This window comes from Phodopus roborovskii, unplaced genomic scaffold, assembly GCF_943737965.1.
Source record: "Phodopus roborovskii unplaced genomic scaffold, PHOROB, whole genome shotgun sequence".
In the NCBI taxonomy this organism is placed as follows: domain Eukaryota; kingdom Metazoa; phylum Chordata; class Mammalia; order Rodentia; family Cricetidae; genus Phodopus; species Phodopus roborovskii.
Window position 1 is genome coordinate 26749231 of NW_026126549.1, and position 16515 is coordinate 26765745.

General features: G+C 45.4%; 1 protein-coding gene across 6 annotated transcripts in view; it reads left to right on the forward strand.

Annotated features, from left to right (window-relative positions):
• The window catches only part of Ldlrad4 (low density lipoprotein receptor class A domain containing 4), a 313620-nt gene that overhangs the window by 280852 nt on the left and 16253 nt on the right, over positions 1–16515 (forward strand). For 4 of the 6 annotated variants that reach the window (XM_051200765.1, XM_051200766.1, XM_051200767.1 and 1 more), the window contains 2 exons: positions 2263–2417; positions 15863–15916. In XM_051200765.1, the coding sequence (XP_051056722.1) occupies positions 2263–2417; positions 15863–15916 (209 nt within the window). The remainder of the gene's footprint in view (positions 1–2262; positions 2418–15862; positions 15917–16515) is intronic. The other 2 variants (XM_051200768.1, XM_051200770.1) reach the window with 1 other exon arrangement.

The window sequence follows — 16515 nt, forward strand, 5'->3', positions numbered from 1 at the left end:
GGTTTATGATAGCACCTGTGAGTGAATGAACACAGAAAATGAGCCTTGTCACACCATCCAGAAGCCCTAGCGAAAGCAGACTTCCTGGGCTAAGTGCGAGCTTGGATAGTTCAAATTGATTGGTCTGTACTGGATGCTATGAGATGATTGGTTTATGATGTGCGGGCTTTGTTGTAACCCTATAAAATCTGTCTAAACCCTGTACCCAGAGTTCCCAGTCCTCTACTCCACGTGGAGTATGGCTGTGGACCCCAGTACACTGGAATATAAAAGACCTCATGCTTTTGCATCAAGACCGCTTCTCAGGAGTGATTTGGGGGAGGGGCTGCCTTTCCTGAGTTGGGGCATGAGGGTCCATGCCCTCCGCGGGTCTTACAATACATATACTCAATCTCTTTCTCTCATTTCCTCCTTCCCTCTCCTTGCCCTCCCCCCAATGTTTTGGTCATAATTAAGAGGAGGAGGAGGTATTTGTTTAGTAGGCATGCACACCAGTGATTCAACTCCTCACCAGAAAGGCATGAGGTGGTTACAGGCAGGAGGGGCTGTGGGGCCTCAGTGGAACTTGACTGTTTCCTTCTGTAGTGTTTAAGTTTTCAGTAATGAAATCCTCTTCAGATGAAATTCCCTAATTCAGAAAGGTCTGTAGGATTATGAACACATGACTTGATAATCTTCATTGCATCTCCATAGCCTTCTACACGAGGAGAAGATAATCTAGGAAGAACTGAGGTCCATGCACTGTCTTATTGCTGACATTGCTTCCTTTCCCCGCCATATCTGAGCAGCAATATGATCTTCTTGCAAAAGGGGACTCTGACAAATGCTAGGGGAGAATTTAACCTGGAGGGCAGTTTGTAATGACTCTGCTATTCCTCTGAAGAAATAAGAAGTTAGTCAAACAGGGTGTTCCTTAAGATCAGCCTTCATGTCTAGAGAAAGCTCACTTCCTTTGGCCTAAGTAGAACTAGCTTCCTGCCTCCTTCATGCTCCATACAAAGGCATCCGTTCTTGGATTTGTGACTCTGGCACAGGTCCTCAGGGCTCTGCAGGTGTTTTCATTGCCTTCTGCAGCCTGTGTAGGCCTGTCTTGCCAGCAATTGCTGTCCTCAGGGAAGGCCAGCTTGGAGCTGTGTGTATGAGCACCTTCTCCAGGCCTGAGTATGTTCCCGAGTCTTTCTCTTACTGTTGTAGCCACTTAACTACCTGTCACTACTGTGTGCTAGACACTGAGAATGCATTGTAAGCCACAACAGACTCACGATCACAGTTTCATGAAAATCACTGCATGTACACTCAGCTCGATATCAGGTCAGAAATGCCGAACCAAGGAGGGGTGGGACTCCAGACGTGTGTGTGTGTGTGTGTGTGTGTGTGTGTACGCACATGCACGTGCATGTCATATTAATGACTGTGAGAAGTCATTTGTAATGTTAGTGCTAGAGACCTACCTTAACCTTAGCACTCAGACACTGAGCCTGCTGGATGGAGATATGTTTTCTAAGTCACTTACAAAGGCAAATCCTCTCAGGACCAGAAGCTTGAAGTTGGTCTCTTAATATTTATGTTCTCTTTAATGCACAGCTCCTGTGAGTTGAGCTCTGAGAAATTTTACTCAACCAGGGAGATATTCATTTTCTAGATGTGAAGCCTCAGTTCAGAGAGACTTCCACCACTCTGCTGGAGTGGAGAGATAGATGATGGGTGTCGCCTGACACCTGGCAGGAAGGGAGTGGAGACAGTCTGAGCTGTCCTGAGGTTGGCCCAGTGTACACAGGTGCCCATTTTGCAGCTGTCTGTGGTGAACTCACCGGGCTGAACTCCATTGTGTCGGTGAGGAAAGTTGTAGCCCAAATCCTGGAGGCCTGGTAGGGCCAGCAAAATATTTTCTTAAGGCTTTATGTTCGAAGACCAGCTCTTAGAACTTTGTCAAGCTGAGCAGCAGACAACTAGGGACAGAACCCTCCCAGAATCTCCATCTGTTCAAAAAGTTACAATCCCAAAGCCCTGCGAGTGACTGACTGACCCACAGCATCTGCAGGCAGAGCTCAGGTGTCACGCCTGGCCCAGCCACACATAGCTTCATGACTGCATTTTCTCCTTCCTTTCCCAAAGTGAAGTCATAGTTTCTGCGTCCTCTGTGGGACTGGATCTGCAGGGTCGCAACTGCCTGCAGCTGCCGGAATGGTCCGTCGGTCGGTAGAGCCTGGAAAGAATGCAGGCGCCAGGGCCATCACTCATCATCCCTCTTCTTCCTTGCAGCGGAGTTGGAGTTCGCACAGGTCCTCATCATTGTCGTGGTGGTCACGGTGATGGTAGTGGTTGTTGTGTGCCTGCTGAACCACTACAAAGTCTCCACACGCTCCTTTATCAATCGCCCCAACCAGAGCCAGAGACAAGAGGACGGGCTGCAGCCGGTAAGTGTGAGCCTGGGCCATCTGGAGTGCTTCCGGGTCCCATTCTGGAGTTGCAAACCCTGAGAAGGGGATGGTGAAAGCTAGACAGTGGGGGGAGTCCACCTGTCTGCTCACCACAGTGCAGAGGTATCAAGGACTTCGGGTTGATGGTTAACATGGAAAAGTGTGAATACTGTATGCATAGAACTCAGTGGATTCTCACTTATACCGAGTCAGCAAAGTGGCATAAAGCCCTTCAAAAGCTCGCCCAGGTCCTCCATCTGTGAAAGTCTCTGTTTGTTGCTCACTATCCCCAATTAGTTTTGCTATCTGTGGCCCTCATACTCACGCTGTTTCTCTTGTGTCTAGCTTCATCCATAAAGTATTAGGTTATATATAGACTTTTGTTTGAATTTAGTCCTGGAGTTGGTCTAGGGATTAGTAATGTCCCCATATATCATCAAATGTGTCTGTAGTTCTTGGATCTGAGTAAGCTGAAGGAGACAGTGTATGCCTTTTTAGATAGATGGGATGAGGTGAACTAGAGGTGTAGGATGCTATTAGCCGTCATTTGGGCTTTTTTAGTTTCTGTTTCTTGCCCCAAACATCTTCCCTCTCTTAGTAAAAACAGTGTGATATATGGCTAACCTGACCCATAACCAAACTTGGGAAGTCGTCAGGGGATGCTGGGCATGTCCTCAGCTTGTTTTATAATCTGTAATTTTGGTGACTTTTAGCAAGATACTTGGAAATAGTGCATTCAAGTGAGTGTAAATTCTTAATGACAATGTAACACATAGGAGACATCTAGTATTCATCATTCATTCTTTTCTTAGTAGCAGGAGAGACATACTTTATGGAGTGTTGTTTATTGGGATCAGAGATTCCTGGCCACTGCCTAAGAGGAGGGGGCTTACTTAGCAGAGGCTGTTGTGGGTTTGTAGTGTAACCACTGTCATGGGTAGTGTTGAGTGGCAGCTGCATACCCTCTCAACAGGGCAGGGTCTTGCTTCATTGGGACCACAGAGTTGGAACCAGGGAGAGCCTAATGGCTTGGTAGTCCTTGTGTGAACAGGTAAGAGCACGAGGGGTTAGGAAAAGTATGTGTTTCTGAATGCAGACATGATTTGGCCTAGCAGTCCCTCTCCCTTTTTGACTTCCAGCATCTTCTCTTGCTGCCTTTGTCGGTCTCTCCTAGTCCCCAGTTTCCCCCACCAGTTCCTCTGGGCCTCTTGGTTGATTACATATATAATAAATAACACAATGGCTTTCTGTGCCTTGTCACCTAGTATCCAACCATCCACCCCTGACATTACAGGTCATTGTACAAAGACGGCTCAGATTTTGAAAAGGAGAACAAATTCTTCCAAAGTCCTGAGCTTAAAAAGAACAAGGAAAATCTTGTTATAGCAGCCATTTTAGAACCATACGGGATCTTTGCTTTGTCTTAAAATAAGGGCCGTGGATGCCAGCTACTCCTTGGCAGATGTAGTATAATTCTTTCACATTTGCCATTAGCAATAGGCATCAACACTCGGGGTTTCACCCATTGCCAGGGGTGCTTGGTCTTGGGTGTAAGTTCTACTCCCTAAGTAGGACTCAGCATAGTTTCTTCTTCTAAAATTTACCCACCTGTCTTTTCTGTCTTGCACTTTGTGCTCCAGGAGTCCCCAGATACTCCGAGTTCCTATATGGATGACAGGCTTTTTTAGTCCCTTGCCTGGGCTCTTTGTCTTCTTCTTGGACTTGCCTAGACCAGCTTCCAAGTGTCTATGTCTCCACAGTGCAGACCCCGCCCTGTGTCCTCTTGCCATGCAACACTACCCTTAGCTGTTCTGTCCTGGCCATATGCACCACGGTCGTGTATTTATCAACCAAGAGGCACAGCAGGAAGACAGTCTGAGAGGGTAAAGAAGCAAAGGTCTCATGTGATTTTACCTGGAAAGGTGCTTCTCCTTTACCTGGTGGTCTGTCCTGCACTGGCATCTCTTGGAGCATGTAGGCCATAGGCCAGGAAGTGCTGACATGCTGGCTAGCAGGACTTCTCTTTCTCGAAGTTGGGAAGGTGACTTTGAGCAGCCCTCGAGGATGCATGTTTAGTAGCAACAAAGACAGTCAGTAGCTCATGAGTTTTCTCTGCTGAGGGTAGTTCTGTTAGTAGATGTTTGTAAGCCATGTGTAGAGATCTGGGTTTGGCTGCTGAGCTGGAGCCCATAGAGAGGCAGGCCTTCTGTACCTGTGTTTATGAAGTGGGCATGAGAACAGCGTTGTCTTTCACTCCTAAGCTACTCTGTAGCTCTTTCTCATGTTTTTCTCTGAGTGGCCCAGAGCTGCATGCCATCCCTCCCCAGGGTTTACATATTCTTTCTCTGTTAATCCCAACTGTAGACATTGCCCATTTTAGGAATGGGCTGTGGTCTATGTTTCATAAAATTCAAGGAGTATGACCAGGGGTACTCTGATCTTAGACCATGACTTGAATTCCTGAGCAGGACTATTAGCATAGCTTATGGTTCTAAAACAGGGAGAAAGTGGAAGAAGACAAAGCTAACCTTCCTTCCCTGCTGCACACACCTGAGTTCCTGTCCTTTACTCTCCTCCCTAGCTCCTTCCATGGGATATTGCTCCATTACTAGCGCTAGAAGTCACATCATTCACTTATCTGTTTGACTCTCAGATAAGTGGGATACTCTGTAGAGGCTGGGATTGTGGTACAGTTGAAGATGCAGTTATTTAGAAATAGTCTGATCACCCCACAGTGCACAGGGGACCCCAGAGAGTAAACTGTCTCCTTAGTGCTGAGTGCCACCTGCCCAATCACACTGTTGACAAGGAAGAGGCCACTGTCATCACAAGCACAGTTCTCCTGGCTGCTTTGATGCTTCTGCAAATAGAAGGACATACTTCCGTGTATCACAGGAGACATAGCTGTTTTGAGTCTCTCTATGGTAGACACTTGCCCTAGCCATTTCTTCCTGCCTCTGCTCATCCCACCCATTGGCTGGATCTCATCTTCACCAGGAAAGAGCAGCCAGCTCTTACCCTACCTGACTGAGGTCAAGGTTCAGTTACCACCCTTTTGATCCTACTGTGAATGTTTAGGTCTTGACATCCCATTGTGTTTATGAAGTCTCCTCTACTTCAAGTGATTGTCCCAGTCTCGACAGCTTCTGGCTGATTTTTCAGGTTGCCTCCCTTAGCCTCTCAAGATGATAGTCTGTGTTCACCATCTTCCTAGAAAAGAACTAGCAAGAGCTGGGCAGACATATCATGGAAAGAGAGGATGCCCTGCTCCTGTTCACATTCCTTGGCCAGCCAGATTGCCCCTGGAAGGGATGTTGATTTGTAGAACTTGGGGCAGAGTGACAAGTGAGGATGAATGTGCATGTCCACTATGCCTCTTTCAACTGGTCTTGTATCTGTTATCCCAGCTCTGTTCCTAAGTGCCTTTATTTAGCTCGCACCCAAGTCCCAGGCTCACCTCCCCTAGTAGCGAGGGCAAGTGCCTTAGCACTTGGCAGCATGTAGGTGCAGGAGGTCCCTGCCAGTCTTTCAGTGGGGAACCTCTCCCTGTGCTGAGCTTGAGTGTTTCAGAGATGTTTAATGTTTAGAGTCTTTTGCCTACTTATTACAGATCCATGCAAGATCTCTAGTGTGGTTGTAATGTTGTGTTAATCTTAAACTGGTTGAGAGAGTGTTATTGTGGGGCATCTTGCTTTGATCAAAAGGAAAAGTCAGAATGAAGTTACTTGCCCTAGTTAGAGTCAGTTGGACAGCCTAGGGTCTGAGAGGAAAGCCTGGACTGAGGAATTGTCAAGATTTGTTGTGGAGGAGTAGAGGGGTTGTCTTGATTATTAATTGGTGCTGCAGGGTCCAGCCCATGGTGGGTGGTACCATTCCTAAGTAGGTGGTCCTGGGTTGTGTAACAACCAAGCTTCAAGCTTCAAGCTCCTACTTGAGTTCCTGCCCTATCACTTCCCTCAATGATGGCTTGTGTCTTGGAAATGGAAAGTGAGTAAGTCCTGCCCTTCACCTTGTTGCTTTGGGTCACAGTGTTTTTTTTTTTTTTTTTTTTTTTTTATCACAGCAGCAGAAATCATACAAGAAAATTCATAGAACAGGGTCTCAAAAGCTTGGCTGGCCTTGGGGACTGGGGACAGTCCTGTGAACAGACACTTGTATTCCAGCTGCTCTTACTGCATGTCCCTCCTCCAGACAGTACAACCTGGAGGAGCTTCGCAGAGAGCAGACATGCTGCCCTACTGCTACCCTTTCTCACAGTGCCAACAACCCTCGTCCCTGTCCCTTCATTTTTTGGTTGGGAAATGTAGGTTTGAAGTTTGAGGATGGTTCCAGTCACCCTCCCTCTGAAATATGTGTACCAGGGTTGACCAGTGGAAGTCACTGAACAAAAAATGAAAAATGGTACCCTAGCCCTTCATCAAAGGAAAAGGAAAGGCTCACACCATGACCAACAGAAGATGTATTTGTGACATAAACCCTTTTGTTTTTCTTGAGGTACTCTCAACTTATTTATAAGTGTCTTTGTTTCCATGGCTTAGAGCTTTGAGACCACCTAGATTTCTTTCCTTTATTTTAAATTACCAAATAATGGGAAAACTACAAAAGGGCCTAAGTGTTCCAGACACAACTCTAATGGATATTTGCCAGAAAGGCCTAGGCCAGTGGTTCTCAACCTCCCTGATACTGCAACCCTTTAATATAGTTTTTCATGTTGTGGTGATCCCCAACCATAAAATCATTATTATATTGCTACTTCATAACTGTAATTTTGCTACCATTATGAATTGTAATGTAAAGATCTGATATGCAGGATATCTGATGTACATCCTCCAAAGGGGTGGTGACCCACAAGTTGGGGACCACTGGTCTAGGGTTGTCCTACTGGAAGGCCTGAAAAGTCCTTTCTGAAAGCAGCACCTCAACCAGGTGGGTCCTACCGATGATGACATCTGGACAGCACAGGGTTTGTGGCCAGGGGGCATGCAGAGGTGGCTGGCCTCTGCGCAGGACTGAGAGGGAAAGAGTTTTTCCTCAGTGTGAACTGCATGAGATAGTAGACACAGAGTCACTTTTGACTTGTAAAAGCAGACGTTTCAATTTAAAAGTTAACGAAAAGAGTCACCGCAGACATTTCTTCATCACCAGCTGCTTCGGGAACTGATCAGTTGTGGGGAGCCAGGTGTCTGGGCTGCCCACAGACACTCCGCACCAGCTGCTTGGGGAAGACAAGCATTTGCCTACCAGTCCATGGGAGTCTCAAGGCCATCTTATTTGTCCACCTAGATATTGGGAAAGAGAACCAGACCTCTGTGGTTGTTTCCTCTGCCAACGCAGAGACTTGGGCTCCTCAGACCCAGAGTGCCTTGGTGTGGGGCAGGTCTGAAGAAATTATAGATGTGACCTGCAACATGACCAGTGCCTGTCATTTTCCCCACTGACAAAAGTTGAGAATTAGGGGATATTGTCCCAATTTTAGAACTTACATCTTCTCTAGCACATTGAGCTACCCTGGCCACTCAGACTGGGCCATAGAGCAGAAGCCCCAGGAGACAGGCCAGTGTACAACTGTGGTTGTAATCCTATTTCCTTTTGGGATCCTCAGTCCCAAAGCAGTGCCATTGTTACCTACTGGTTTGCAGCGTTTGGTAGGTGTGTGTGTGTGTGTGTGTCTGGGGGGTTGTTTAAAGTATTTTTAAAAGATTTATTTTTATTTATGTGTATGAATATTTGCCTGTGTGTTATGTATGCCCATGCATGTCTGGTGCTGATGGAGGTCAGAAGAGCGTGGTGTCAGTTTCCTTGGAACTGGAGTTATGGATGGTTGTGAGCCACCATGTGGGTGCTGGAAACTGAACCCTGTTCCTCTGCAAGAGCATCAAGTGCTCTGAATGACTGAGCCATCTCTCCAGGCCCTCAGCTCTCATTTGTTTACAGCATCTCACTCTGTAGTCTGGCCTGGTCTTGAACTCACAATCCCTGCCTCAGCCTCCCAAGTGATGGACTCTGGTGTGAGTCACCACAACTGGCATGAGAGTTGTTTTTTAAAGAAAATATTGTTTAGCACTTGGGACTCAAAGGACAGGAAGAAAGCAAAAATAAATTAGGAGGGCTCTGGTTTCCAGAAAATAAACACAACAGCAAACAGACAAAAAGGGAGAAAATACCACTGTGAAATCAAAGATGGTTTCTGCTCATTGGGAGTGAAGGTTGTGTGAGAGAGAACACAGAGCAGCATGTCCTGTGACTGGCCTGGCAGGCTGTCCAATCATCTCCCTGGGACAGGACTGTCCCCTCTGTGGCTAAAGCCTGTGACTGAGAACAAGGCCTTGGTTGTGGACTCCCTAGCTGTCTACAGCCCGGTACAATCACCAGCAGCCTTAGAAGTAAAGGCATCTGGAGGGCAGCAGGCTTTGGGCAGCAGGTAACAGCCTGGATCCTTCTGAAAGCACTGGGGCTCAGCAGTCACTGGTGGCTGTACCTTCCAGGACATGCTAAATGTGGCAGGTGCCTTTATCAGCCTGCTTGTGCCTTCAACATCCCTTTCCAGGCAAAGGCTTTGAGATGGGCCCCACACCCATAGGAATATTGGAGACCCACAGACCATGTTCTGGTCCAGGGAAGGGAGTAGGGAGTGGGGTAGGGGGGTGGCCACTACATCTCTGGTTTCTTCCAAAGTGACTGAAGAATGGCTACTTCTTTTCATATCTACCCACTTAAACTGTGTTTAGAAAAGTACGTGTAAAATAATGGAAAAAAACTATTTTCAGTAGGGTCTTTGCTAAGTGATGGCATTGTCACAGTCCTGTTTCTGACACTCTGAACTAAAAATAAGTGTGGCAGAGGATTGCCTGGCAGAGTTGAGGGATGGAAGATGATGTCATGGGGTAGCTTTCTTGTCAGTGATATCTTTGCACCCTTGGAGTTGTCCATATTGTCCAGTCACCATTCTCCCTAATTTAAAAGATGCAGAAACCACATCTCTAAGTGCCGAGCAGACAGTGGGGGCGGGGCAGTGCTTATCCCCATACTTTCAACACTGGCTTCCTGTTGCCAGTTACACTGTCTGCCTCCCTGCCTTGGCAGGAAGAGCTTCAGCTGTCAGGTGGTCATTGAAAGGGTTTTACCCATTGATATATCTGTCAGAAGCTCTCGAAGACAGATTATTGCAAAATCAGAATGTATGTATCATTTCAAGTATGGGAAGAAACAGAATCTGGAGGGGATGCAGCCAATTCCCATCTGAGGCAGCATCTATGGGCATTCTTAATAGCCAAGTTCATCTTTAAAGTCCTGTGACTCACATGGTCTCCTTAATGCCACCATTGCTCATCATTTAGAATTACCTTACAGGTAATTGGTGGTAGTGGTGATGGTGCTTCTCCTCCTCCCCCTCCTCCTCCTTCTTGATGGCAATCTTCATTCACTTCCTGAGCATAGATTTGAGCTTTGGTATTATCTGAAACCCATTTAGAGTGAAATCCTGTGGATGATTGAGTGATATAGTTAGAACAGCAGGTTGGTGCAAAGCCTGGTGACTGCGGAAAATGGGTGCTAGCCAACTCACAAACCGAGCCATACCAATATCAGAAAGGACCCACAACAATCTGATGCTGCTTCTGGAAGGAAATGTAGGCAGCAACACCTTAGCTGCCTCATTAAAACTCCCATGATGAGGCGCTGGAGAGATGGCTCAGTGGATTCTGGGTGCTCTTCAGAGGACCTGAGTTCTGTTGCCGGTACTCACATTGGGTACCTCAACATTGCCTGTAACTCTGCTTCCTGGGGATCCGATGCCCTTCTCAGGTACCTGCTTACCCGCATGCACAGGGTCTGCACCTCCCCCAACACCCAGACACATAAATAAAAGTAAGAAGAAATCTGAAACTGAACCTACCCTTATGAGAATGTGTACATGGGGAATTCTAGACCAACTCATGTTCCACACTGAGACCCTGTCTTTTAAAAATTAAAAATCTTCATTTTACATGACAAGAGACGATGGTAAATCTGATCGTCCTTCAACTCCAGGGAATTAATTTGAGAATGGTTTGTATTGGTGCAAAAACATGTAAAAATAAGTGTTAAAATAACATGAATATTTAAAAGTTTACTTCTTATTATAGACAGGGTCATATGCCACAGCACATGCGTGGAGGTCAGAGGACAGTTCTCAGGAGTGGGTTCTCTCCTAGCACTGTGTGTTTCAGAGTTAGAACTCAGGTCCTCAGACTTGCACAGCAAGCACATTTACACACTGAGCCACTTCAGGCCCCCAAATTTTAGTAACCTTTTAAGTTTGAAGGCATTCGTATTAATCGAATGGTATTTGGTATTTTTTTCCTTGGTATGTTTATAGTAAAAGTTTCAAAGTTTCCTGAATTATTCTGAAATTCTGGGTGGCCTTTACTGGAGAGCCTCCATTCCAGGGCTGGTTTCTGGCTAGATGTTAATCCTTTGCGAACTCTCTGCCATGAGTAAAGCATTCTGTTTTGAGCAAAGAAGGGACTGGATCTGGTAGCAGGATGGTGCCAGCCATGACTGCAAAGTCTTCCTGCCCTCTAAGCTATCTTAGTTCTGGCTGGATTTTATTGGAGTATGTTCAACACACACACACACACACACACACACACACACACACACACACACACACACACGAGCATGTGCGCGTGCTCCTCTTCCTGCTCAGGGAAGACCCTGAGAACTTCTTTTCTCAATAAACTGCTTTACTTCTCAAATGGACAGGATTCCCATTCTCTCGTTCCCAGATCTTCCTGGAAAATTTGTCTGCCTCTTAAGGGATGTGCCCTAGATGAGTAGAGCTGAGAGTCTTAAGAAATCTGATGATAGATTCCCAAGGAGGAATAAAGAAGGATGTGTGGCTGCCAGTGGATGTGTGACTACATAGTGGGACTGACTATTTCTAAGCTGTTACTGCCACCTAGTGTGGAAAAGATAGTATGCTAGTATCTAGATGGTAGAAAGGTATATGGAGGGAAAAGGCAGAAAAGAGCATTTATCTTATCAGAAAGTCAAGATGTTGCTGAACATCTGAAAAACCACTTCTATCTCTATTTTGAAATTATCCCCATGGAGCAAATAAAAAATAGACATGCAATGATGAAGCCATAGGAGACACGTGGTCACTGAAAGAAGCACCGAGATGAAGCCAGGATGCCAAGCAGTGGACTCACTGGTGATTCCCATTTCTCTACAAGTGGTAAGGAGGGTTTAGCTGAAATCAAAAGTACAAGGAAATCCAAGCTATGAGGACGTCCTCACATGTGGTCACAGTACGCATGGACACAAGCAGCAGACTATGGTCTACAGCTATCAGCAAGTCATAATTACAGACAGTCTTCTCTTGATTTAAAACCTTATCCAAGATACATAGAAATGAAGGAGATAGCAAGGGATGATGGATAACAAGTTGAACAATCTAGAGAAAGAAACACCTTACTTAAAACTGACTTGAGAAGAAATAGAAATCTTAACATGCCTTTAACTAGTAAGGGGGTTGAACAGATGTGTTTGCTTACTATATTTGAGTACTTGGCCCCTACCTAGTGCATTGTTCCAGAAGGCTGTAAAATCCTTAGTAGGTGAGATCTAGATGGGAGAAGTGGACTACTAGGGGTTGTTCTTGAATGTTAATAGCTCACACCTGCTTCTGGCCCTTCCCTGAGCTTCCTAGGTATGAGCCAGCTCCCACTGTCATAGGCATGGGCTGATCCTGTTGCCATAGCAGCCCTGCTATGAGCCAAAATACCTCTTTCCTCCCATAACTTTCTTTGCCCAAGAAGGGTAACTAATACACTTCTATGCTGGTTAATTTTATGTCAACTTGTCACACTCTGGGGTCATTTAGGAAGAGGGAACCTCGATTAAGAAAATGTCCCCATCAGATTGGCCTGCAGGTAAGCCTGTGGTACATTTCTTTGATTGATGATTGATTTGGGAGGTCCCAGCTCACTGTGAGCAGTGCCATTCCTGACTGGTGGTGCTGGATGTACAAGAAAGCAGGCTGAGACACGATGGGCAAGAAGCACTTCTCCATGTCCTCTGCATCAGTTCCTGCCTCTGGACGCCTGCCTTGAGTATATGCCTTCTCCCCTCAGTGATAGACTGTGATGTGGAACCATAAGCTGAAATAACCCTTTTTCTCCCTAAGTTGCCTTTGGTAATTGTTTAAATTTCATCAATAGAAACTCTTAAGATACTCCCCCAACCATGGAATTCAGGTGGCTGAAATGGGGAGCCTACAGAATATGAGTTGATACCCCTCCTCAAATCTTTCCCAATAACTGGAGAGATGGGGAAGTTTCTTGACAAGAGGCCAGGATTCCCAGTACCAAGGAAGGACAAAGAAAACAGAAAGCAAAGAGAAAGCCACAAACCAGCATCCTTTATGGATATTGACATAAAAGTCTGAAGACTGAAATAAAATGATAGAAACTTTATTTCAGTATTTCAAAAGAATGATAAACCATAACCAAATGAGACATATTTCTGGAATGGAGTGCTGGCTCAGAATATAAAATAAGTCAACATTATACACCCCATGAACAGAATGAAGAGATAGGGAAGAGTACACGCGTGATCAGGAAGTCAGGGCAGGCACTCAAGCAAGGCAAGCACCTGGGAGCAGGAAATGCTGCAGAGCCCATGGAGGCTGTTTTCCTGGCTTCTTCCTCATGGCTTGCTCAGCCTGCTTTCTCATAGCATCTGGAGTTGGTCCCACCCACAGCAAGCTGGGCCCGCCCACATCAATCACTAATTGTGAAAAGCCCTATAGGCTGGAGATGGTTTCTCAGTTGAGGTTCCCTCCTCTCAGATGGCTCTAGCTTGTGTCAAGTTGACAATACTAGGGGGCACAGGTTCCCTGTGGAAAAGGATGAAGGAAGATTACCTGTTAGCAGGTGACAAGATCTTAGGAGCCTTCTAAAACAAAGAGAAAAGTGTTATAACTAATAAATAAGAGCCCCAAAGTAGCAAGCTACAAAATCAGTGCTCAGAAATCAGCTGCTTTTTTTTTTTTTAACTAACAATGGGTATTTTATAAGGAATTTTAGAAAGCATTTCCATTTACAATAGACTTAAAAATAGTTCAAAGTAAAATTAACTGAAGAGACTAAAAACTTATTCATCAGAAACCATAAAACACTGCCAAAAATTTACAGGAGACACCAAAATGGAAAGACATCCTATATACATGAATAAAATATTGACATCCTAATATTTTTAGAAAGTCATTACTGTCCACAGACATCTACAAACTAGTGATGCTTTTTGCAGAAATTCAAAAAAAAAAAAAAAATCCACCCTACAACTTCTATGATACCCCTCGCGACCATCAATAACTAATGTGTTAATATGAGATCATCCAGGAATGCCTAAATGGGAAGACATCATTGAGTTCTCCATATTAGACAGGCCATATCTCCAGATTAAAGGGGGTCATGTTTGCAGAAGGTAAGGCTGGGTGAACAGAGGAAAAGTCTAGACAAGATTCCAAGGACTCGGCCTTGGCACCCACTGAGGTGCACAGAGCAGTAGCCCCAGGGAGTGACCACCCTAAGTAATCCCAGTGCAGCATTTCCAGGAAAGGCATAACAGACCAAGGAAAGTGGGTGTCCGAGAGGCTGCTGGGAGCTCCCGCAAGCTATTTTGCTTGATCTGTCTGTCCATTTGGAGGGAAATGGAGCCACTAGGAATAATCATTCCATTGAGACAATGAACCCCTCATTCCTGGGTTCTTGATGGTACAGTTAAATGACTGGAGCTGGACACTAGGGGCTGTAGGAGAGAAGAGTAGCAACAGTGCCTGATGGCAGGATGGCGAGAAAATCTCAGAAATACCAGGAGACTTGGTTTCTGGAGTCTGGTGCTAGTCCTCAGTTGGTGAGCAGGCAGGAGTTTAGAAGGGATGCTGCCACTCTGTTGTACTTGGGAGGGGATCAGTCACACCATTTGATTTAAGTTTGGTCCTTCACCTGTTGTCAGTCACAGGCTGTAATGGTTCATTGCATAATTTTATAGTCAGACCCTTATGCCCACACTTCTTCTGAACAGCCAGGGCAGCTGATAGTTTTGCTACTGAGTCCATGATGTCCTGTGAGTATCTTGGGTTGTATGTATTGTACAAAACAACAAAGTTAGTATTTCTATTATAATGCCAGCCACAGTGTGGGCTTGCACCTGGGGGCCTGGGTTTTTTCACTGTGGACTTTGCAGTTTGGGGGGAAATCAGGCATCTCCAGAGGCCAAATATACATATTCCCAGAAGTCCAAAAGTGCAGGTGTCTCCTTGCTCAGCAGATCTTACTGCGTCACTAACGATGCCAATGGCCCAGGAGTCCTTTGCAAACACCCAATGATCTGAACTCAAATGGCTTATCACTGTGGAGTGATGTAAACAGCGGGAATGGCTGCCCCAATAGTGCAACTGTTTGCTTGTCACCTTGATAGTCTAACCGAACCGTTTTTAAAATTTTCATTTATGAGCCAGGCAGTGGTGGCACATGTCTTTAATCCCAGCATTCAGGAAGAAGAGGCAGGTGGATTGCTGTGAGTTGGAAGCCAGCCCTGGTCTATAGAACGAGTTCTAGGACAACCAGGGCTGTTACACAGAGAAACTCTGTTTCAAATTTTTTTTTTCAGTTCTGTATGTATGTATGTATTTATGTATGTATGCATGTATGCATGTTTGTTTGTGTGCCCTGGTGCATGTGTGGAAGTCACCTTTCTCTTGCTATCATTTAGATGCTGGGGACCAGACGCAGGTCCTCAAGCTTGACAGAAAATGCTGTGTTATCTATCTTGCTGGTTCTTGCCAAACATTCTTGAAGAGATAGCTTCTAGTTATCGCATTATAGCTATGAATATTCCAGCTGAAGGATAAACTCAGTAGAAGACTTCAGAAGATTATTTAGGCTTTGGAAATCTCCACTGGTGTTGAGAACCGACCTGCATGTGGGTAGTGTCTCTGTGGCCGCCATGGACTTCAGATTGTGGTGATGAGGGGGATGGTGGCACTTGGTCCTCATGGGACATGATGATGCTTTCTTTTGGGGAGGCTTCTCACAGCTTTTCTAGCCCAGGGTTTCTCCAAGTGTAGACACTGACTGAGTGTAGCTAGATGGTCATTTGAAGCACATAGTTATATGAATGTGTATTTGACTTCAAATCCATTGTGTCCAGGATCTAAGCACTCCAATATTTCTGTTGGTTTGCAACCTTTCTCTTATCTGAGAGACATACAAGGGGGTCGGTGCTTTCCTGTCCATGATTTAGACAAGTCAGCCATTGCCCAAAGAACAAAGTGATTCTTGTTTCAAAAACTCAGGTTTGAAGCTTTTTGGGGGGGCGGGGGCTGCTGCTGCTATTCTATGAAACAAATGATTTTCTTATCTCTTGTTCCTCACTTTTCTCCTCCCTGCCTCCAGGAAGGGTGTCTGTGGCCTTCTGACAGCTCCGTGCAGCGGCCAGGGGCTTCAGAGGTAAGGTGCAGGCTGGGGGAGAAACCATGGCCACAGCCTTGGCTTTGAGATGAACTTTAAGATGAAGCCATTGTTTGTTTAAAAGGGGCAAGAAGGGATTCCCTCTTAGAGTCATGTGTCTAAGCTAATGCAGAGAATAGGATGAAAATTGCTAAACATTGGATTATCTTAGAGCTACCAACTGAACTTTACAAATGTAGGCATAATTTGTACATATGAAATAGCATGGATTCTTCTCACATGTCTAGTTTAATAATAATAATAATAAAATTCAAGGGTCTGAACACATAGCCCTGGTTGGCCTGGAACTTGCTATGTGGATTAGGCCAGTCTTGAACTCAGAGACCCATCAGCTTCAGTCTCCCAAGCAGGGGTTAAAGGTTTGTCCCATAATGCTTATCAATTATCTGAATTTTTAAAGAATTTCTATATAAATGTAAAAATAACAAAACTTGGATGTAAAAGATCATGAAACAATGAACTTTGTGGATGTAGGTATAGGCAGTCAGAGTTTCTTAGTATTCACCTGTAGAAAGATAAAGAAGTGTGGTGGTCACCCTCCTGGCCTCTAGAACTCTGTGGCCTACACAGAATCCATG